General features: G+C 36.8%; 1 protein-coding gene across 9 annotated transcripts in view; it reads left to right on the top strand.

Moving 5' to 3' along the window:
• Window positions 1–23,878, top strand: part of UBR3 (ubiquitin protein ligase E3 component n-recognin 3) — a 262,210-nt gene that overhangs the window by 76,606 nt on the left and 161,726 nt on the right. For all 9 annotated transcript variants that reach the window (XR_010150127.1, XM_063791293.1, XM_016950002.4 and 6 more), the window contains 9 exons: window positions 891–1,070; window positions 1,808–1,941; window positions 9,829–9,915; window positions 19,680–19,745; window positions 19,835–19,924; window positions 21,368–21,496; window positions 22,434–22,486; window positions 22,580–22,713; window positions 23,062–23,147. Coding sequence is in view for 8 of the 9 variants with exons in the window: in XM_063791293.1 (XP_063647363.1) it covers window positions 891–1,070; window positions 1,808–1,941; window positions 9,829–9,915; window positions 19,680–19,745; window positions 19,835–19,924; window positions 21,368–21,496; window positions 22,434–22,486; window positions 22,580–22,713; window positions 23,062–23,147 (959 nt within the window). In the remaining variant the exon portion in view is untranslated. The remainder of the gene's footprint in view (window positions 1–890; window positions 1,071–1,807; window positions 1,942–9,828; window positions 9,916–19,679; window positions 19,746–19,834; window positions 19,925–21,367; window positions 21,497–22,433; window positions 22,487–22,579; window positions 22,714–23,061; window positions 23,148–23,878) is intronic.

Here is a 23,878-nt window from a genome sequence, read left to right on the forward strand (position 1 = left end):
TCATATACTTTTGATCTAAATTGTGTAATTATGATAAAAAGAACAATTAGCATGAATAGAAACAAAAATTGACTCTAGGTAACCATACGCCCCAGCCTGTGTACAGGGAATGAGCTATGAGCCTTGAGCATTCCATGTATTATGGGTATTAATATGTTTTACAGTGGGAATGGAAACTTCCTAGTCCAGTGAGTCAGTGAAGTTGGAATAGGTTAAAGAGAGTGAATGCATATATACTAATAATTTTTAATGATAAAGATTTCGTACAAGCCTATCCTCCCACCACCCCCAATGATGTATTTAAACTTTGAGGATTTTTTTTTCAAGGCTTAAGAAGTTGGTGTGTGTGTGTGTTTCTTTTTTTTAAATGTGTGTTTTTTATCTTTGAAATATTGTTTGCTAAAGATTGTATTGATGTATTTTTTGAATAGAAGAAAGCAATTAAATGTACATCTCTTGAAATCATACAGATTTGGTTGATAAGATGAAATGAGATTAATCTAGGGATAAAAATTTTTTATTGATTGCAACAGAAAATACTGCATTATATCATTAGAATCAAGAAAATAAGGTTTTATAAACATACAGCTACCTCAGTATCATGTCATATATTGGACATATGGTAATAATTACTATAATGATGTGCTAAGTACTTTTGTTAATGCTTCATGTAATTCTTTTAAGATGGATGTTTTTATTTTCTACTTTATAAATGAAGAAATTGATTCAGAGAGTGTAAATATTGTGCCTAAAGCCATATAGGTATTAAATGGAAGGCTGGGGTTTGAATTTAGGTATATCTGATTCTAAAGTATATATATTCTGTATTATTGGTTAAGCTTTTTAAAAAAATCTTATGAAATTTTTGGGTTGTGTGTGTCTTTTTTTAGATGAAGAAAATAGTTTACATGTGGTAGTGAACTGTGGAGAAGCATTACTGAAGAATAACACTTACTGGCCTCTTGTTAGTGATTTTATTAATATTCTTTCCCATCAAAGTGTGGCCAAGAGATTTTTGGAGGATCACGGTTTGTTAGTTACATGGATGAACTTTGTATCTTTCTTTCAAGGTATGAATTTTATCCCTTTGTTAATTTTTTGGTTTACAAAATTCCTAATGCTAAATTATTAAATATCAATTAAAATACAATAGCACATCATTCACGCTACACATGAAATAGCTCATTATTTTAATTGGTATTTGTAAGTACTTTAATAAATTGTTCATAAAACATACCAAGGAGTTACGAAAAATGTCAAATGATTGAAAAAGAAACAGGAGTATAACTTTTTAAGCATTTAAACAAATTTAACTTAATTTTTTTATTTTTAGTAGAGACAGGGTCTCACTATGTTGCCCAGGCTGGTCTAGTACTCCTGGGCTCAACCAATCCATTTGCTTCAGCCTCCCAAAGTGCTGGGATTACAGGGATTAGCCACTGTGCCTGGCTTTGAAGCATTTGTAACCATTAATCTAGAAATGTGAAATCTATTGTCTGAGAAAGATTCGTAACACGTAAAGCTTTCAACTAACATCAATTAAAATTTTTTTGACTTTCTTATCAAAAGATATTCAGTTTATTACATGAGACAATTCATAAAATGTTTCTAAGAAAACCTAGTTTGTAAAAAATTCTGAAAGGACTAGATTGTTTCATTTTTAGTAATTTACTTATTTCTATATGTACTGTGTCAGTAATGCCATTTGTGTGCATAAATGTGTTTGGGACTGGGAAATGTACTTGATATTTAATATGAATGTGTGCTTCCACTTGACAAGGTTTATATCTGCTTTAATTTTTGCCAGGTATGAACTTAAACAAGCGAGAACTAAACGAGCATGTGGAATTTGAGTCTCAGACCTACTATGCTGCCTTTGCTGCTGAACTTGAGGCCTGTGCACAGCCAATGTGGGGGCTTTTATCACATTGTAAAGTTAGGGTATGTTGGAAATATTTTTGTTAATTTCTGTGTTTATTTAAGAAAAAGACTTGTGAAAATATTGGTTTGTTCATTTGTATATAATGTGCAGTGTTTAATTTTGTTTCAAATTGAATTCAGCTTTATGAAAACTGACCTGAGACAGTAATTTTCATTCTTAGGCAGTTTGGAATTCATTATTATCAGATTTTTCCAGCCTGTTGCTATTGTGAACAGTCTTCGGAACTTCATTAGTCTCCACATTCATCTTTATTGTTTCATTTGTTATCAGTTGCCTAATGCTTCTTGTCTTTCAAGGAGTAGGATAGTCCTCAATATTACACTTTCAAGATTCCAAAGACAAAACAAGTATAAATTCCACAAACCTTCCAGTGGTTGTTATATAATGTATATTATAATATATAATATTATAAGCATTGGTTTGATGGGTCTCCAGAAACCTTGGGCAGTCCAGACAAATGGAATCCCCTGACCCTATTAAACTAAAGACTTGACTAAAATTTTGATAATGGACACCATGCAGTTCCAGCCTGTTATTCTATACCAGTAATCATGCTGGACAAGATTTTGTAGTAGACATATTTTGAAGCCCTGGGTTCTAGTTTTGGCTCTGCTTCTTTTTTACTTGCGTGACTTGGTCAGCTCATTTAAAAATATTTGAATTTCTCAGTCTGTTTACTGACCTTTTAAAAACAAAATGAAAGAGAAATGGGACAGTAAAGCCTGCTCTTTGTTATTGTGAAGCTGTCTTCCATCTACCACTTAAACGTATGTGTTTCTTTAAGTAGATTTATACTTTCTTTTGTTAGTTCAGCCATTCTCTAAACGCAGATGACTTACAGCCTTGTTACAGTCTTACTAGGTTCAAATTTCTTTCTTTTTTTTTTTTTTAGAGGGAGTCTCTCTGTTGCCAGGCTGGAGTGCAGTGGCACCATCTCAGCTTACTGCAACCTCCATCTCCCAGGTTTAAGCAATTCTCCTGCCTGAGCCTCCCGAGTAGCTGGGATTACAGGTGTGCACCAGCACACCTGGCTAATTTTTGTATTTTTTGTAGAGACAGGGTTTCACCATGTTGTCCCGGTTCAAATTTCTAACAGGTCTGATTATTCATGTAGATCCCCTTGTAGGTACATGAATTTTCTCAGGTTCTGAATTAACTTTTAAAAACTATCTGTCCATACGATATTTCCTTTTGTGCCCTTTTTGTCATTTAATGGTATCTTAAATTATGTAATTGTCCATTCTGGAAACTTTCTTCCCTTGCTGTGCTAGCTGTGTTTAACCTGTAAGCAGATACTAAGAATCTTTCATTCTAGAAATATTCCTCTCCTGCTTTTTTCCTTTATTTCTCTGTATTTTAAAAATATGGATTATTAAGGTAATTTCTTAACTGGTTTTCGTGTTTCTAGACCCTTTCTACTGTAATCTGTCTCAATACCAAAGTTACTTTTCTAAGCTCTATATATCTCCCTCTCCTTTACTTAAAAATCATTCAAGTTCTCATCAATCTACAGGATAACATCTGTTTTTCCTATAGAGACATTTAAAATTCTCCACAAGTTGCCCTCAACTTGTGTCTCATAATTCATTATCTTTTTTTTTAATTTTTAATTTTTTTTTTATTTTTTGAGATGGAGTCTCACTCACTGTCACCCAGGCTGGAGTGCGAACTCAGCTCACTGCACCTCTGCCTCCTGGGTTCAAGCGATTCTTCTGCCTCCACCTCCCAAGTAGCTGGGATTACAAGTGTGCACCACCATGCCTGGCTCATTTTTGTATTTTTAGTAAAGACAGGGTTTCACCATGTTGCACATACTTGTCTCAAACTCCTGACCTCAGGTGATCTGCCCTCCTCAGCCTATAATTCATCTTCTTATACCCCCTCTCCCTCCATGCCTTTATTGGATTGATTATTATTCCCCATCATGCAGTGTCCTTTCTTGATTCCTGTGCTTTTGTTCAAGCTGGTCTCTTTCTTTGGCATATGGTCTTTCATTCTCTTTTGTTGGCTTAGTGTTTTTCTTGCATGAGAGTTATCTTGGAAGCTTAAAAAATATGTATGCATAAGCCCCAGTGTCAGAGGTTTTGATTCATTTGATATGCAGTGGGACCTGTGTAGTGATTCTAACCAAAATGAAGAACAATTAATGTTAACTCTTTGAAATTTTAAAGTTTTCTTAAAAAATTCTCAAGACTCAGATATATAATCTACTCATTTATTCCTCCAGTCAGGTTTGTTTTCATAGTGTACCTTGTTTAATTTCCACTGTAGCATTTATCAAGAAACCGTCATATAATATGAGGTTTATTTGTTCATTTATTCAAAAAATATATGCCAGACATTGTTTAGATGCTTAAGTTTTTGGTACTGAACCAAATAGATATGGTTCTTGCTCTCATAGGGGAGATAAACCTTAAGTAAGTAAACACATCGATTTACTTCAGAAGCTTTTGTAAGTGCTCTTTGGGAAAATAACAGGTTGTTATGAGGGAGAGTAATGAGTATGAGGACTGAAGATTTGAGTATCAGAGAATGCGTTTATGAAGAGAGAATATGAAGGACCCAGCTCTGTGAATATTAAATTGGGGTTAGTGTTTGTCGTGGGGGAGATAAGAGGGAATAGCCTACCTTCAGTAGGAAAGTGATTGGTCCTTTTTTTTTTTTTTTTGAGACGTAGTCTTGCTCTGTCACCCAGGCTGGAATGCAGTGGCACAATCTTGGCTCACTGCAAGCTCTGCCTCCCGGGTTCACGCCATTCTCCTGCCTCAGCCTCCCGAGTAGCTGGGACTACAGGCGCCTGCCACCAAGCCCGGCTAATTTTTTGTATTTTTTTTTAGTAGAAACGGGGTTTCACTGTAGCCAGGATGGTCTCAATCTCCTGACCTCGTGATCCGCCTGCCTCGGCCTCCCAAAGTGCTGGGATTACAGGCGTGAGCCACCGCACCCGGCCGTGATTGGTCCTTTTAAGGAATTTGTGGCTGGAACCAGAGAGTAAACAAGTTGGAGTTGGAGAGATAGGCAGAGATCAGATTATTATTGCAGGTATTCGCAGATCATGTTAAGTACTCTTGGATTCAGTTTTAAGGAGAAGCCACTGAAGATTTTTAAGCAAGGGTTTAATGTGATCAGATTTACACTTAAAAGATCATTCTGTTCCTGGAGAAGACTGGATTTGAGCAGGAGTAGCGTGGGTGGGAAGCAGCAAGACCAGGAGTAAATAGACCAATTAAGAGGCTATGGTAAATTGATCTCACTTATATGTAGAATCTGAAAAAGTTGAGCTTATAGAAGTAGAGAGTAGAATGTTGGTTTCCAGAAGCTGGGGCTGAGGGAGTGGGAAATGGGGAGATTTTGACTAAAGGGTACAAAGTTTTAGCTAGGGAGGAGGAATAACTTTGAAATCTATTGCACAACATGGTGACTATAGTTAATAATAATGTATTTTACATTTCAGAATTGCTAAAGGAATAGATTTGTAATGCTCTCACTACAAAAAATGATAAATGTCTGAGGTGATGGATATGTTAATTAGCTTGATATACCCATCCCACAATGCATGTGTGTGTGTATATATATATATATCTTGAAACATCACATTGTACCCCATAAATACATGTGTTTATTTTTTGTCAATTAAATAAAAACATGCTGTGACAATAGTCTAAACATGAAATTCAGGTAGCATATATTTGATATGTATATATTCAAAGTATATTTTGGATATTCAAGATGTATTTTTGAGGTAGAATCTACAGGCTTGGTGATGGATTGTACATTGTTGATGAGAGAGAGAGACTTTTGAGTAACTGTGTATGGAAGTGCTATTTACAAAGCTAGTAAAGACTGAGAGAATGTCAAGTTTAGAGAGATCAGAGTTAACTTTAAATAGGTTAAGTTTGAGATGTCCGTGAAATGTCCAAGTAGAAATAGTGAATAGGCAGTTGGATATATAAGTCTCATGCTCAAAAAGTAAATCTGGACTGAGGTTATACATTCTAGACCCTTCGGCATATAGAAGATATTTATCACCAAGGGATGGATGAGATTAAATAGGGAGAAAAGAGATGTGAACCCCGAAGAAAGAACTGACATTTAGATATTAAGGACAGGGAGAAGAGAAAAATCAGAAGAATGCCATGTCATGTATGTAAGCCCACGGTAGACAGAGCATCAGTAAAGTGGGTTGATATGATATTGATATAAAAAGATCAATATTTTAAGAAGATTATTCTGACTACTGTGTTTAGGATGAATTTTAATTATGAGGCTGAGTTTATGTTTATCTCTTTGATAATGAAAAATCATTATTTCCGGGCAGTAGTTCATATTTCAGCTTTCAAGGCTAGAATTACAGTGCAGTATGATTCACCTAATCTATGAAGTAAAGAGAACGGAGAGAAAACAGGCTCCTGTTGTCCTGGCAGTATCTGAGAGAGTAACTTCTCAGTTATAGGAGCGTCTGGTTCCTAGATAAGACATTCTCTTCGTGAGCACTTACACTATGTGAGACATTGTTCTAGGCACTTTTCATATATTCTTATCTAACATTCATTGCATCTCCTATAAAGTACATGGCATCATTCTGTTCTTTCAGAGGTTAAATAACTTAAGTTCACATAGCTATAAGTAGACGCTGAATTTGAAAGCAAATTTATCTAATTTAAAAACCAATGCTCTTTATCACTTTGCTGTTACTGTTTTTAAAGCCAGAATTTCCAAAGCTTTTTAGCTGCAGTGCTGTCAGGGTTTAGAAGTATAAACTAGAAGAAACACTATTATTTATAGGAAAAAATGTTATTTCTCTGTTTAAATTTTCTACTGTAAAATATAAAACTTAAGGATTAAGTAATTTAAAAGGAAACTTCACTTGATAAATTACTGTCTTTGTATGATTGCACTGAATGCTATTTGATTCTTGAAAACATTAAGGGCTAGTTAAAAAAAGTAATACTACCCAGATAGCTCAGTCAGTAGAGCATCATACTTTTAATGCTCGATTAACTAATGACATGAAGATTGGATAAGAGGATGACACGTTTCTAGAATTTTACTGATACTTGCTTTCTGAGGAGAAAAATAAGCTGCAAAATCTTCATCTGGTGGCAACTATAGGTTACTACAGACTTGATAGATTAATGTGGTCTTGACTCTTCAGAGCACTTAACTATTTGTCAGACATAGTGTTAACCTATGATACAGAGCATTTTATGTACATCATTTCACTTGCCTCTTCAGAACAGTACTGGGAAGTAGGTTGTATTATGCTTATTTTTACATGTGGAGAAACTGAGACTCATAAAATTTAAGTAATTTGCTCAAGGTCATAAAACTAGTAAGTTAGCATGCATACTGACTTTTTTGGGGGTTGAGGGGTGGTAGTAGTGGGAAAATAGGAGAGAGACAATCAGAACATGATTATTAAATATGCTGTATTTGTGAATGGAATTGACTTGTCACCTTTTTAAAGACTCTTAGTACCTACTTGTCAAATTGTTCTCCAGAAGGGTGGTACCAGTTTACACTTGCGCTAAGAGCATGTAATGGTACCTCATTGCCCAAATGCTTGATGAAATAGGAGAACTTTAGGTTTTAAAAGTTTATTTATCTGTGAGTTACCTGCTACTTTAGTTTGGTTGTGACAGATTATTTATGATAACTTATAAGTGCCATTAATTTGTTTTCAATGAGAGGTATGGAATAGAATGTATCAAATACTATTTTATAAAGACAAATCTCATATAGCATAGATTAAAACAGGATGAGAATGTTAGTAAGGTGACCAGGTAAGTGATTTCGGTCTGGATTGTGGCAATGGAAATAAGCATGAAGCTATATTATAATATCAAGCAAGAATTGACAGGACATGGAGATGAGTAAGGTGAAGGAGAAGTCAAGAATGAATGTGAGGCTTTCAGCTTTTTAAAAAGGCATATTTATATAATTTACATAGGTAGCTGATGAGTTTAACTCATGTGGATTTGATGCTTTCTGCACTTACACATTATATGTGATGCCCCAAAATATCTTTTTTTAACTTAAAAAAAGGAGATAAAATTCACCATTTAACCATTTTAAAGTGTATACTATTCAGCGGTTTATAGTGTATTCACAAAGTTTACCACTACTACCACTATCTAATTCCAGAGTATTTCCATCACCCCCAAAAGAAATTGCATACCTCCCAATTCCAACCTCCCCTCATCTCTTGGAAACCACTAATCTACTTTCAACCTTTATAAATCTACCTAGTTTGGACATTTCATATAAATGGAATCCTATAATATGTGGCCTTTTGTGCCTGACTTCTTTCACTCAATGTAATGTTTTCAAGGTTCAGCTGTGTTGTAGCATGTATCAGTACTTCATTCCTTTGTCTGGCTAATATTTCATTGTATGGATATACAACATTTCATTTGTCCTTTCATCAATTGATAGATATTTGGGTTGATTCTACTTTTTGGCTGCTATGAATAATACTTCTGTGAATGTTTATATACATTTTTTGTGTGAACATATATTTTCAATTTTCTGGAAATATACATAGGAATGGAATTGCTTGGTCTTATGGTAACTCTATATTTAACTTACCAAAGAACTGCCAAGCTTTTTTTTTTCTTTTTGAGATAGGGCCTCACTGTGTTGCCCATGCTGGAGTGCAGTAGCATGATCATAGCTCATTGCATCCTTAAACTCCTGGGCTCAAGCAGCCCTTCCACCTCAGCCTCCCTCCCAAGTAGATAGGACTATAAATGCACGCCACCACTCTTGACTAATTTTAAAATTTTTTCGCAGAGACAGAGACTTGCTGTGTCCCAGCTAGTCTTGAACTTCTGGCCTCAGGTGATCCTTCTGACTTGGCCTCCCAAAGTGTTACCATTATAGGCATGAGCCACTGTGCCCAGCTGCAAACAATTTTTCCAAGCAGCTGTACCATTTTACAGTCTCATCAGCAATATATGAGGATTCCAATTTCTCTACATCCTTCCTAACACTTTCTGTTTTATGTTTTTAAAATTACGGCCTCTCTAGTTGGTGTGAAGTGGTATCTCATTGTGGCTTTGATTTGCATTTTCCTATGATGTTGAGCATCTTTGTACGTGCTTATTAGTCATTTGCGTATTTTCTTGGAAGAAATGTCTTTTTAAATCCTTTGCCTGTTTTTTTTGTTTGTTTGTTTTTTGTTTTTTTTTTTTTGTTTTTGGTAAGCAAGCCTATCATTATTTCTATTTCTGTTTAATTTAGAACTCGCCTATTTTGGTGGATCTGTTTTACCACAAAACATTGTAGTTGTCTTTTACAGTACTTTTATTTCAAGTGGTACACACATCATTTCTTCTCCCAAATTCTGTTGTAAGTCAAGGTATTCACAGGTTACTTACAGTCCATATATGCTCTGCCCTTTCTTTTTAATTGTGTAAAATACATATAACATTTACCACTAACTATTTTTAGCTGTAAAATTCAGTGACTTGAAGTACATTTACAGAGTTGTACAACTGTCGCTACTATCCATGTCCAATACTTTTTCGTCAGCCCCAAAGAAACTCTGTACCCATTAAACAGTGACATTAGGGAATTTATAATAAATTGGGGGCGGTGTCTCTTGAAATGGAGTCTGATTTAAATCTATTTAAAATCTATTTCTGCTTTCATTCATTTTTAGAAATGTATTGTAAAAAAGGAAGCATATTGACTTACTTAATTTTCATATTTGTCACTGGTTGTTTATGAAGGGAGAGAGAGTTTCTTGAAATGGCAAATATAATCTTAAAATCTATACATTTTACCATTTTATATATACACAATGCATATAATTACATATAATTTAATGTTGAAAATATATGTTTATATATCATAAATTTATTATATATAACTTACTATTTTAGGAAACTCAAGAATATACCCGAAATGTTGTTAGATATTGCCTTGAAGCTCTTCAAGACTGGTTTGATGCTATTAACTTCGTAGACGAGGTATGTATATTTTTTGATGTATGTAAAGACATTTAAGAAAAGTGTTAGATTTCATTTAATGTTGAAAATAATGAATACTTTTTCATAGGCGAGGGAAGGAAGTAATGAACATATTATTAGGCTTTGAAAAAGAAATCTAAAGGGGAGACTAGTTCTTTAGTTCTTTGACATTTAGGAGATTCTGGAGCGCACTAATATATCTGCTTATTTCCTACAGAAGAGTGGCATTATTTGTTTTTCCATTATTAAGTATATGTGTCTCATTATTTCTCAGGGTGAAATAGTTTCAGTTGAATATATAAAAGTGACAATGCAAATGTGAATAGGATAGGGGAGATTAATGAAAAGGGTATCACACAACTCTATTAATTGGACAGTGTTCTGTTTGTCAGAGTAGGAAAAGATGGACTTGAACAAAGGTGATTAGTGTTAATAATGAGAAGAGCTGGCACAGGACATGGTATGTATGAATTGAACAAGTAATTGCTTTTATTCATTGGCCAAGTTTACCATCAGAAGCTCCTTTTATTCCTCCTATGAAGTAGGGTCAGAATATGCCATATGCAAAAGAAAGACCATGTTTCAGACAGCTCACCCCCACTTTATCTGATTTCTGAACCCTGGGCACACAGAACCGTTGCTGTGTGTTTGTGTGTATATGTGGAGGGCAGGCAAATTTTATCTCTTGTGTGTGTGTGTGTGTGTTTTCCTTTCTGTTTAGAAAATTTTTGACACAATCACAAATTTATTGAAAAGTTGAGTGGACAAAGAACTTTCTATTCTTGAACGATTTGAGAGTTCAGTTGTTGACTTGATGCCTCACTACCCCCATGCATTTCAGTGTTTCCTACAAACAAGGATATTTTCTTATATAGCCAGAATGCAACTATAAAAATCATTAATATATTATTAACATTTAATTCTTATAACTCATTCATGTTTTACCAGTTGTCCCATGATACCTTTTATAGAAAAAGGATCTGGTTCAGAATTGTATTTTGTTATCATGTCTCTAATCTCCTTCTGGGACATTTTCCCAGTCTTTCTTTGCATTTTAGGACAGTGACTTTTTTTTTTTTTTTTGAGACAAAGTCTCACTCTGTTCCCCAGGCTGGAATGCAGTGGCACGATCTTGGCTCACTGCAACCTCTGCCTCCCAGGTTCAAACAATTCTCCTGTCTCAGCCTCCCGAGTAGCTGGGATTACAGGTATGTGCCACCGCACCCAGCTGATTTTTTTGTATTTTTAGTAGGGACGGAGTTTCACCATGTTGGCCAGGCTGGCCTGGAACTCCTGACCTCAGGTGATTCACCCGCCTCAACCTCCCAAAGTGCTGGGATTACCAGTGTGAGCCACTGCTCCTGGCCAGGACAGTGACATTTTGAAGAATGCCTCTCAATTTGGGTTTGTTTCATGATTAGATTCAGATTATGTATCTTTTTCAGGAATATTACGGAAGTGATGTAGTCTTTTCATCGCATCCTATCTGGTAGTTTGTGATTTGTGTTCTTTACTAATGATGTTCCCTTTGATCACTTGATTAGGGTGATACCTGCTAGACTCCTTCATCATAAAATTACCCTTTTTCTCATTTAATTAATAAAGTATTTTGTGATCCAGTTTTCAATTCATTCATTTATTTTTGTCTCTAGAGATTCATAGTTTCTATTTTATTCAATGGGTTATAAGCTATTGCTGTTACTATTTGATGCTCAGATTATTTCAGATTTGGCCAATGAGAGCCCCTTTAAGCTTAGTTTCTGCTTGTCCCATCATTTTTTGAGAACTTCCATGTTTTCTGGCCCATCAGGATGTTTCAGACTCATAGTTTCCCCACCCATTTCTGGAATCAATCATTTCTTTATGGATCCCTGGTTACTTTTAGTGTGGAACACTATTTAGAAAAATCTAGGTGCTGCTTGTGCTCATTGCTATTGGGGTATCACTGCTCCCAGGACTTCACAGTGAACAGAGGAGTATATGTACATAAGTACATATACATATTTGCATCTATATTTTTCTGTCTATAGTGAAAGCTGTGAGTTCAAACTGATATTTTTAATTCCAGTTTAACACTGTAGGACTTATTCTAGTTTTCTTCAACAGTGGGAAACCTGGCTTCCATTATCTTTAATATATTTACTTATCTATAAATACATATTTATGTATGACCAATCTCATATATAAATATGAGAAGCAACTCTCATCTCAGTTGCCTCTCTTTCCCCTGCATGGATGCCCTCTTTTCCCTGCTTTGACTCTGAGTCCTCATCCTATTCCCCCTTTTCCCACACGTGGACACCCTCCTCATCCTGCCTGGGCTCTGACCCCCACTTTGGACTGCCCTTCTGTGGAGAAGCCCTGTTCACCCTCTTCGTGCTTGAAACTCCCGCACCAGGCTCTTCCTCTTTTTGGATGCCCTCCTCATTCTGCCTTGGCTCTGATGCCTCCTGCTCTTTGCACATGTGGATAATCTCCTTACCCAGCTTGGATTTTGATTCCCTATTCCAGGCTGGCCCCCTGTATTGTTGCCCTCCTTACCTCAGTCAGGCTTTGATTCCCCATGCCAGGTCAGTCCCCATTTGGAGGCCCTCCTCACCCAGATTGGCTCTGATGCTCTACACTGGTCTGCCCTGCTGTGTGGGTCCCCTCTGACTCTGTCCACATCTGATGCCCTATGCTAGGCCACACCCCCTATGCCTGAGCAACCCCCGACATCTCAACCCCTCAATTACCCCAGCAGTTGCCTTCCTCAGTCTGAGCTCTGACTTCCCTCTCAGCTTCCTAACCTTTAGATGCTTATTTTTACCCTGCTCCCTCTCTTTACCTCCCAGTGGCTTTAGGAGTGGTTTAGGAAGGGAAGAACCCTTTGTTATCTTTAATTCTAATCCCTCCTGCCCTGAATTAATTTTTCTTTACCCCTCATTACCCCTCCCCCAACATTTGTGTCAGCTCTTAGCCTTCAACCTAGATTTTGTACATTTGGATTTTGATTCTGCCCTGACCAACTCACCTTGATTCTTTGCCTTGTCTAATTGTTGGTCTTTAGGCTTAAATTTTGTTTATGTAAATGGTAATGAGTCAGTCTTCAGAGAGAACATTGTCCAGCCTTCACGGAGCACCATCCCACTTCCAACCTGCTTCCCTCCTTCTTCACCCTGTCCAGGGTCAGTCCCTCAGCTGGAGCTTTAACTGAAGCTTTTCTCAATCCAGTTTTCTTTGGTATTTGAAACTTCAGGAATTATTGTTGAAATAGTAGCATCAGTAAGACAACAGTAAGATTGAACTGGGAAAAAATTATACACAAGAAAATGATATTTAAATTAATCATGCTTGGAATCATGAGTGTAGTGAAGGACAGTTAGAATCATGTATGACATACAGAGCAGCTGAACTCTAGGAAATAGTGTATCTGTTTTTCACACAGAAATATTTTTAGGAAGATACTGAATGTTATCAAAAATTTAAATGGATTCTTAAGAGAAATTAAGTATAGAACTTAAAGAATCAAATAATATGTTATTTATTTATTTATTATTTTTTTCGAGATGGAGTTTTGCTCTTGTTGCCCAGGCTGGGGTGCAATGACACAATCTCGGCTCACTGCAATCTCCACCTCCTGGGTTCAAGCGATTCTCCTGCCTCAGTCTCCTGAGTAACTGGGACTACAGGCGTGTGCCACCACACCCAGCTAATTTTTGTATTTTTAGTAGAGATGGGGTTTCACCATGTCAGCCAGGCTGGTCTCGAACTTTTGACCTCAGGTGATCCACCCACCTTGGCCTCCTAAAGTTCTGGGATGACAGGCACGAGCCACTGTGCTGGGTCCATGTCATGTTTTTATATGGTGCTTAAAGGTTTTATTATTCCTCCTTTTTTTGTCATTGGGAAGTGGAGATGCAGAGATATTAAATGACTTGCCTATTGTTATGTAGCAAGTTATGGTACTTCTGGGTCCACAGTCCTCATTTTGGAACTCCTTGTCTGGTAATGTTTTAACTGTATTGGTTGTTGGCAGTGGAAAGAGCTTTAACGTAGGCAGATCTGAGTGTAAATTGTGGCTCTGCCATAATTCAACTAGCTATGTGGACTTGGACAGATTTTTTTAAGTTTAATTGTTAATATATTTTTACTTTTTTTTTTTTTTAACACTGCTGAGCCCATTTCCTCATCTATTGAAGGTGATAATATTAACCAGTGAGGATTGACTAAGAGGCACATATTACATGTGTGATAAACATTAGTTCTTCTTCCATCCTTGTGGGTGGATGTCAGAAGTTATTATGGTAATCTCGTACAAATCAAGCAAATAATTTTTTTTTTTTTTTAAAGACAGGGTCTCGCCATCTTGCCCAGGCTGGTCTTGAACACTTGGGCTCAGGTGATTCTCCTGCCTTGGCCTCCCAAAGTGTTGAGATTACAGGTGTGAGCCATTGTGCCTGGCCAATAATATGTTTTGAACTGAAGTAAGCCAGATCAAACAGTCATATAGAAACAGGGGATGGAATACATTTTCCTATAAGATAGGCCATTTAAGAGTTCTTAAAAACATGAAAGTCTTGTAGGGCAACAATTGTGAGTTTGTAGCAGGGTGGGTTTGGCTAGAGTCCTCTGGTAAGAGGAAAGTAGAACGTGCATTCATCCAGCAAATATTTATTGAATGTTTACTATGTTGTAAACATAGGGGATACAGTGATAAAACAGTCCCTGACTTAAGGAAGTGGAAAACAAGTATATGGTTAGTTTGATTCCTGTGCTTCTGTAAAGTTGTGACCAGGTGCTATGTGGGACCATAAAAGGGAGCACCTGATTTAGCCTGAAGAACCCAAGAAAAGCTTCTTAGTAGAAGTGTCAACTGAGCAAAGTCTTAAAGATACAGTAATCCAGTGGGAGAAGGGATATATAGCATTTGCGGCAGGGGGAATAGTGTATACAAAGGCACAGAAGCCTAGTAAGTTAGGGATACTACCTATGGTTCATGAATTTATGTGACAGAAGATGAGGCTGGAGAGGTAAGCTCTTTCTTCTTAGGAATTGGAAGGTTATCAGGAGGCTAAAACCATAGGGAGTCATTAAAAGATTGTGAGTGGAAGAAGTTCAAGGTTAAATTAATGTTTAAGTAAGACTACCTTCTGGCAGCATATAGAGGGTAATAGGAGATATGTTAGTCAAGGTTCTTTTAATGCAAGGGGAAAAAATAATTTAAAGCAGCCTGAGTTAAAGAAGCAGTAATTTCATGTCTAAAACACCAAAAGCAATGGCAACAAAAGCCAAAATTGACAAATGGGATCTAATTAAACTAAAGAGCTTCTGGACAGCAAAAGAAACTACGATCAGAGTGAACAGGCAACCTACAGAATGGGAGAAAATTTTTGCAGTCTACTCATCTGACAAAGGTTCATCCAGAATCTACAATGAACTTAAACAAACTTACAATAAAAAAGCAAACAACCCCATCAAAAAGTGGGCAAAGGATATGAACAGACACTTCTCAAAAGAAGACATTTATGCAGCCAAAAGACACATGAAAAAATGCTCATCATCACTGGCCATCAGAGAAATGCAAATCAAAACCACAATTAGATACCATCTCACACCAGTTAGAATGGCAGTCATTAAAAAGTCAGGAAACAACAGGTGCTGGAGAGGATATGGAGAAATAGGAACACTTTTACACTGTTGGTGGGACTGTAAACTAGTTCAACCATTGTGGAAGTCAGTGTGGCGATTCCTCAGGGATCTAGAACTAGAAATACCATTTGACCCAGCCATCCCATGACTGGGTATATACCCAAAGGGTTATAAATCATGCTGCTATAAAGACACATGCACACGTATGTTTATAGCGGCACTATTCACAATAGCAAAGACTTGGAAGCAACCCAAATGTCCAACAATGATAGACTGGATTAAGAAAACGTGGCACATATACGCCATGGAATATGTGTATATTCCAGCCATAAAAAATGATGAGTTCATGTCCTTTGTAGGGACATGGATGAAGCTAGAAACCATCATTCTCAGCAAACTATTGCAAGGACAAAAAACCAAACACCGCATGTTCTCACTCATAGGTGGGAATTGAACAATGAGAACACACAGACACAGGAAGGGGAACATCACACACCAGGGCCTGTTGTGGGGTGGAGGGAGGGGAGAGGGACAGCATTAGGAGATATACCTAATGTTAAATGAAGAGTTAATGGGTGCAGCACACCAACATGGCACATGTATACATATGTAAGAAACCTGCACATTGTGCACATGTACCCTAAAACTTAAAGTATAATAATAAAAAAAGTAAAAGCAGTAATTTATTATGAATACATAGGGGTGTCTCAGGGTTAGGGTACCTGGACCTCAGGGATGGACTGGAAATCTGAATAGGAACTCCTGTCGCCTGCCTTTGCTTTGCCCTGAGTGTATGTGCCTCATTTTTTCTTCCCTTCCTGTGCTTTGCCTATGTGGTGAAATACTGCCTTTTTATAGTTGCCTAATGTTACCATTTCAGGCATACTACCAGATTGTCTGTGAATGTCTCTGAATCCCAGTTCAAATTTTTTAAGAGAGAAAGTCATTGCTCAAGCGGGGGTAGATGTCCCCTGCCCTGCCTCCAGTCAAGTATGGCTACTATAAACTTGACTGTCAGGCCCCAATCTCTGTGTGTGGTTGAGATGGCAGAGAGTGGGAGAGGGAGACACATTCTGAGAAGATGGGAAGGTTGTGAGCTAGGCAGACACCACAAAAGGTGTTTTATGCAGGATAATGGTAGAAGTAGGGGTTATCACTAAAATCTAGGCACTAAGTGTTGAGGGCCTGAGCTAAGGTTAGTTAGGTGCAGTGTAGACAGAAAGAAGAAAGTGGATTTAAGAGATACTTAAAAAATAAGTAAACATAATTTGATACCTCATCAAATATAGGAGGCTTGTGAGAAGGAGGAAGTCTACATTTCATATTTAAATTACTGGGAATCTGGAGAAGAAATATTGAGGAGGATTGAGTTTTATGGCAAAGATACTGAGTTTGGTTTGGACACGCTGTATTTGTGGTCCTATGGAATATTAAGTATTGCTGTTCAGTAGACACCTGAATGTAAGATTTGGAGTTCAGGAGTGAGATTTCCACTGAGATTTGGGAATCATCTGGGTAGAGTTAGCAGCTGAAGCTGTGAATCTGGATAAATTCACATAGAAGACTATAGAGTGAAGAATGGAATCCAAGGACTATCAGTATATATAGGAATAGAAGAAGTGCTTATCAAGTAGCCAGTCTGTGACATTAGACAAGGAAGGAATATGGACTTTAACATTATGGAGAATGTGAATATAGGATATGCTAAAGCCCTGAAAGATAAAATAGGGTCCATGGCTTACTAGTTAATAGCAATATGTACTGGGTACTGTGCTGTTTTACTTATTTCTCGCAGCTACTAAACTCTTTATTATTCCTACTTTAAGGATCAGACAACTTAGGCACAGAGAGGTAACTTGCCCATAGTTTTACAGCTAGGTGGTAGAACCAGGATTCTGCACTTAGGAAGCAGGCACAGTGGTTCACGCCTTTGGTCCCAGCACTTTGGGAGGCCGAGGCAGGTGGATCACTTGAGGTCAGGTGTTTGAGACCAGCCTGGGCAACATGGTGAAACCCTGTCTCTACTAAAAATACAAAAATTAGCCAGTGTGGTAGTACATGCCTGTAGTCCCAGCTACTCAGGAGGCTGAGGCAGGAGAATTGCTTGAACCCGGGAGACAGAGGTTGCAGTGAGCTGAGATCGCGCCACTGTACTCCAGTCTGGGGGACAGTGCGAGACTCAAAAAAAGGGTCTGCACCTAGGCTGGGCCTGGTGGTTCACGTCTATAATTCCAATCCTTTGGGAGGCTGAGGCGGGCAGATTGCATGAGCCCAGGAGTTCGAGAGCAGTCTGGGCAACATGGCAAAAACCCTGTCTCTACCAAAAACAGAAATTAGCCAGGCATGGTGGTGTGTGTCTGTAGTCCCAGCTGCTCAGGGGGCCGAGGAGGGAGGATGACTTGAGCCCGGGAGGCGGAGGTTGCAGCGAACTGTGATCGTGCCACCATACTCCACCCTGGGCCACAGAGTGAGACCCTGTCTATTTAAAAAAAAAAAAAAAAAAAAAGAGTCTGCACTTATCCACTGTGCTTAGTGCCTCAAAGGAAATTGAGGGAGATTCTGACTTAGCTAGTTAGTATAGAATATGTTACTAAGGTGATTATGGTAATGGAGGGCAAACTTTTTAAAATTTTATTTTTAATTGTGGTAAAATACACAGAAAACATAAAATTCACTATCTTAATCATTTTTAAGTGTATAGTTCAGTAGCGTTATGTGTATTTGTATTGTCGTGCAGCCAATCTCCATAACTTTTTTATCTCATAAAATTGAAACTATACTCATTAAATAGCTACTCCCCATTTCCTCTTCCCCCAGCTTCTGGCAACCACCATTCTGCTTTGTATCTCTACGAATTTGGCTGCTCTAAGAACCTCATATAGGTGGAATCATATAGTTACTGTCTTTTTGTGACTGGCTTATTTTACTTAGCATAATATCCCGAAGGTTTATTCACGTTACAGAACATTGTAAGACTTTCCTTTCTTTTTATGGAGGGCAAACTTTTATTTATTAGAACAAATTTTTATAGCCTTTACATATTGAAGAGGATATTATTATCTTACTGGTTTTGAAAAAAATAATTATTTCAGGGATGGTGACATATTTAGACTCCTTATAACCTCTATAATGTAAATTATATACATTAGCATAATTATCTGAATGTCCGGGATAAACATTTTTAACAAGAGAATATTTAATAAGAACTTAAAAAGCATTAAAAACAAACAATACCTTTTCAGTTTTTAACTCATTTGTTTAAGAAGGACAGCTGTGGTGTATTTTTGCCCTGTAGTGATTTTGTGATCCATGGGATTCACAGATTTAAAATACAGTTTTTGTAATATTTACAGGAATGCCTAAGGTCATTCACATATTTTTTATGAAGTTTTGTTATGGAGGCTGGTGTGTTTGGTACTGATTGGAAGCATCTTATCTAACTGGTGAAGGAATCTAACGATGCCCTGCATTTATACCTCTGTTTAGGGATGTGGTCAGAGTCTTCTTACCGTTTTGAATATGACAGTGGAGTCCAGATTAGCTCCCCAGTTCACTACTTTTGAACTTTAGGAAGTTACTTAAGTTTTCTAAGTTTGAATTTTGCTACTTGTAGAATGAGAATATTAGTAGCTCCTACCCCATAGCATTCTTCTGAGGATTAAATGTGGTAATGTGAATAAAGTGCTTAGCATGGTGACTGGCACATAGGAAGTGTTCAATGAATGTTATATGTGACTGTTATTCTTATTACTGTCATGATGTTTGGTATACATGCGTTTGAAGAGTCCCAAATGGTCTACTGTAGCTGGAAATCCATTCCATCCCTTGTTTTAATAATAATTATTTGCTTTAGCTGAATTGAATTTAGGAAATATTAATCTGTACTGGATGCTTCAGAGGATTCAAAGTTGAGTAGAATACAATTTCTGCCTTCAAGAAACTTACACTTAAGTGTTTAAAATGGAAAAATTTTATCTATAGTGATTTTAGAATCTGCATCTTCTAAAATGTTAAGTTTTGAACTAAAAGTATAGGAATAAATCCAGGTGAGAGTATGGTTTAAACATTTTACAACCATCTTAAAATTTCTATAAAATAGTCTTTGACTTGTGCATTTTGTTTGTTTATTCCAGCCAGCACCTAACCAAGTCACTTTTCATCTGCCACTACATCGTTACTATGCTATGTTTTTGAGTAAGGTAAGACTGTCATTAAACAATTCTGTTCTTTTTTTTTAAATTTTCAGAAATAAGAATTGAATTAGTAACTTTTTTATTGTAATTTTTAGGCTGTGAAATGTCAAGAACTAGATTTGGATTCTGTTTTACCAGATCAGGAAATGTTAATGAAACTAATGATTCACCCACTCCAAATTCAAGTATGTATTCAGGCATTTAAAAAGTTTTGAAGTGGATTCCTTGTTTAAGTGATTCTTCCTTTATTTATATGCCTTTCATTGTTATTATAGCTGAGATGTTTGAAAACTTTTTTTAAAAAGTTGTTATTGTATTTTTGCTAGATTGTGTTTAGGTATTTTTCATTTTATGAGATTTACTTTTTAGTTTTACTTTTTCCAGGAATTCTTTTCATGATATTTGAATATGGGGTGGTATTTAACATACTATATAGCACTGTTTTGGGAGTCAGGAGATCCAAAAGATTCTAGCCTTGGTGCTACCACTGTTTTATTTTCCGCAAGGTTTAAGGTAATTCACCTCCTTGATTCTCAGTTTCCCTATCTGTATAGTGAGAGGAGAAAGAAGAGAGAAGAATTAGCTTATATAAGCACTGTGATTTCTTTTAATACCAGCAATGTTATTTGACAGGCCCCCTTTTTATATACATTAGAGGGACTTGCACTTCAATTTGTTTTTCCTGGCAATTTTAGATTTGTTAATTATTATAATATTGAACTTGAACTCTGGGTGTTAGGAAACATAAAATTGTGACTGCTTGAAGCCAGGTGTGGTGGCTCACGCCTGTAATTCCAGCACTTTGGGAGGCCAAGGCGGGCAGATCACAAGGTCAAGAAATCGAGACCATCCTGGCCAACATGGTGAAACCTTGTCTCTACTGAATATACAAAAATTAGCTGGGCATGGTGGCGTGCACCTGTAGTCCCAGCTACTCGGGAGGCTGAGGCAAGAAGAATTGCTTGAACCTGGGAGACAGAGGTTGCAGTGGGCCAAGATCGCGCCACTGCACTCCAGTCTGGCGACAGAGTGAGATTCTGTTTCAAAAAAAACAAAAAAAATTATGACCGCCTAGTTTTAGTTGACACTGGACATAAATACATGAAGAATTAAATACTGATGTAGTGAGAACATTTATTCTAACCTCCAATATTTGGAAAATTAGCAGTATAGATTTAAGATTGAGTTAGGGTGAATTAAAGATGTAGAATGTATTCATTGACTTTGAACAGTTGGTTTTATTTTATGCTTATTCTAGTGTCTTTCTTTAAACATGTATATTAGGATTGTTGTTGTTGTTACTTAGGGTTTTCTTGAGGGAGAAATAGAGTGAAACATAAGCATTGATTTCTTATGAAAGATGTCAGTGAAAATCATCATAAATGTATCCAGAGGCCAACATGGAAAACCAACTCATGTTTAAACTCTAAAAAAGTGCCTATGTAAAAACATAATTATTGTTTAAAAAAGTGTAAAAATGTATATTTCAACTGATTATCTTTAACATTGGACAGAATATCGGGCTTATACTATGATTACATCATTAAATATTTTGAAATGGATATTTATAATATTTTGTAAAGATTGCATTTAGATAATTTATTCTTTGTCCAATTTACTTTTATTAGGCAAGTCTTGCAGAAATCCACAGCAATATGTGGGTAAGAAATGGTCTGCAAATCAAAGGACAAGCCATGACGTATGTCCAGTCTCATTTCTGTAATTCCATGATTGATCCTGACATTTACCTGTTACAGGTAAGCCAGCTAGATAATGCAGATATACTTTAGAAGTGTCTCATTTGTACCCAAGGGATTTTAATTTATAGAGGTGACTGAGTGATGACATGGAGAGGCCAATGCCATTGAAAGAATAATTTTTTACTTACATTTCCCAGGAGAAGAGGCATACCACCCAACACAAGGCTACAAGGAAAGCACCAGATTTTGGTCAAGAGGCAGAAAGGAGTGAGGGGAGAGCCTAGGCCAGAGCCTTTATTGGGGTTTCTGCAGGAAAGGCAAGGAAAGGCAAGGCAGGATTGGCTAATTTGAATAATTCCAGCAGGCTTTGAGGCATAGGGGCTGTACCTGGCTCTGCGGTACCTGGCCCTGGGTTGATTTAGGGGAGGGGAAATACTGGGTTGATGTGTGAGAGTTAGATAAAGACAGTGGTTGGCTTGCATGACAGGCATTTTCCCAAGTAAGTTGTTTAGTATGTTCAGGAATTAACTGGCTCTGGGAGGGACTATCTGTCTTCAGGTCTGTAATGCCCCTCAAGATGTCAAAACATCATAATATACAGAAAATAAAAATCATAGCCAGGCGTGGTGGCTCATGCCTGTAATCCCAGCACTCTGGGAGGCCAAGGCAGGCAGATCACTTGAGGCCAGGAGTTTGAGACCAGCCTGGCCAACACGTCGAAACCCTGTCTCTACTAAAAATACAAAAATTAGGCATGTGTGGTGGCACACACCTGTAAATCCCAGCTACTCGGGAGACTGAGGGATGAGAACTGCTTGAGCCTGGGAGGCAGAGGTGGAGGTTGCAGTGAGCTGAGGTTGCACCAGCTTGGGTGAGAGTGAGACTCTGTCTCAAAAACAAAAAACAAAAAACATAAAAAAGTATAGAAAAACATGATAAATAGAAGAAGGAAAACTGAATATTGAGAAATAAAGCATTTTGTTTTCTTTTAAAGGTTTGTGCTTCTAGACTTGACCCAGATTATTTTATTTCATCCGTCTTTGAAAGGTAGGCATAATTTTATTAAGACAGGTATTAGGAAGTGTCCAGTTAATTTTGTTTTAATTTATAAAAATATGTTTCAAATATTTCTTCTTGTAGATTTAAGGTAGTGGATTTGTTGACAATGGCATCACAACATCAAAATACAGTACTTGATGCAGAGCATGAGAGGTCGATGTTAGAAGGCGCTCTTACATTTCTTGTGATTCTTTTGAGTCTTCGTTTACATTTAGGTAAAACTCACTGATACTAATACTTAAGCATTAACTGTTTTCCTCCCTTTCTCCCCCTCCCTGTGGTAGTAACTGGCTTAGGGAAAAAAGGAAAGGATGTAGATAAATTTAAACAATGTTTCAAACTCTTGATATGTTGTACTGTAGGTATACCTTTTAGAATATCCTTTGCTTAAGGGAACTGCAAACAGCAGTTAAGCTGCAGTTATGTTTGGAGCATAGCTTCTTTACTCTTTAATTTGAAGCATCTTATATTTGGTAAAACAGCTTAGTAAAAAGTGTGGTAAGTTTTTTTCTTTATAATTTATGTATACTCAGATTTGTTAATTCCGTTTTTAATAATTTTAGGAATGTCTGATGATGAGATTCTCAGGGCCGAGATGGTAGCCCAGCTGTGTATGAATGACAGGACACACAGTTCATTGCTGGACCTCATATCCTTTTAAAATTTTACTTTCTGTTAGTTGCAGGATCTAAAATAAGTAATTTTTATGATTAACAGTTTATCAATTTTTTGATTAATTTTTTTTCAAAGTTGAAAAATAATATAGAAAAAGAAGAACACCAATTGTGTGCTCAAGTATGTATTCAGGCCTGATGACTGTTTTGCTTTTTTTTTAACCTCCTATTATTACCTCTTGGGGAACTCTTCTTAGACTTTAGGGTAGATTTCAGGACTGAATGATGGCTTTGGCCACCCCAGCATTTAACCTCCTAGGACAGCATTACTGAACATTTTGTAAAAGGCAGCTAGGTCCATTTTGTCTGTGTAGCCAGGATGCAATTCATGGTTAACAGTTAAAGGTATACCTTACGATTATTATTACCAGGATTTTAAACATTTTGAGGGTTTTTCTATAGAATTTGGTCTTAAAGGATTTTTGAATTTATAGATTATTGTGTACAAACAGGGAACCTGTGGTTCTTTGTATAGGACTGAACATACAATGAGAATCTGATTATCTTTTTAAGTTAAAGTTAATAAAATTTTACACAAAGATTATCAAGTAATTTTGTGATAAAAATTCTGGCCGAATTTAGTATTTGTATATCTTATGACTATGTTTGGAAGAATTGGCTAAACTTTTTATTTTGTGAAATAAGTCCTATTAGAATGCCTGTTTGACAACCTTGATTTTTGTAAGCAGCCTCAATTTGATACTGT

This window comes from Pan troglodytes, chromosome 13 (genome assembly GCF_028858775.2).
Source record: "Pan troglodytes isolate AG18354 chromosome 13, NHGRI_mPanTro3-v2.0_pri, whole genome shotgun sequence".
Lineage (NCBI taxonomy): Eukaryota > Metazoa > Chordata > Mammalia > Primates > Hominidae > Pan > Pan troglodytes.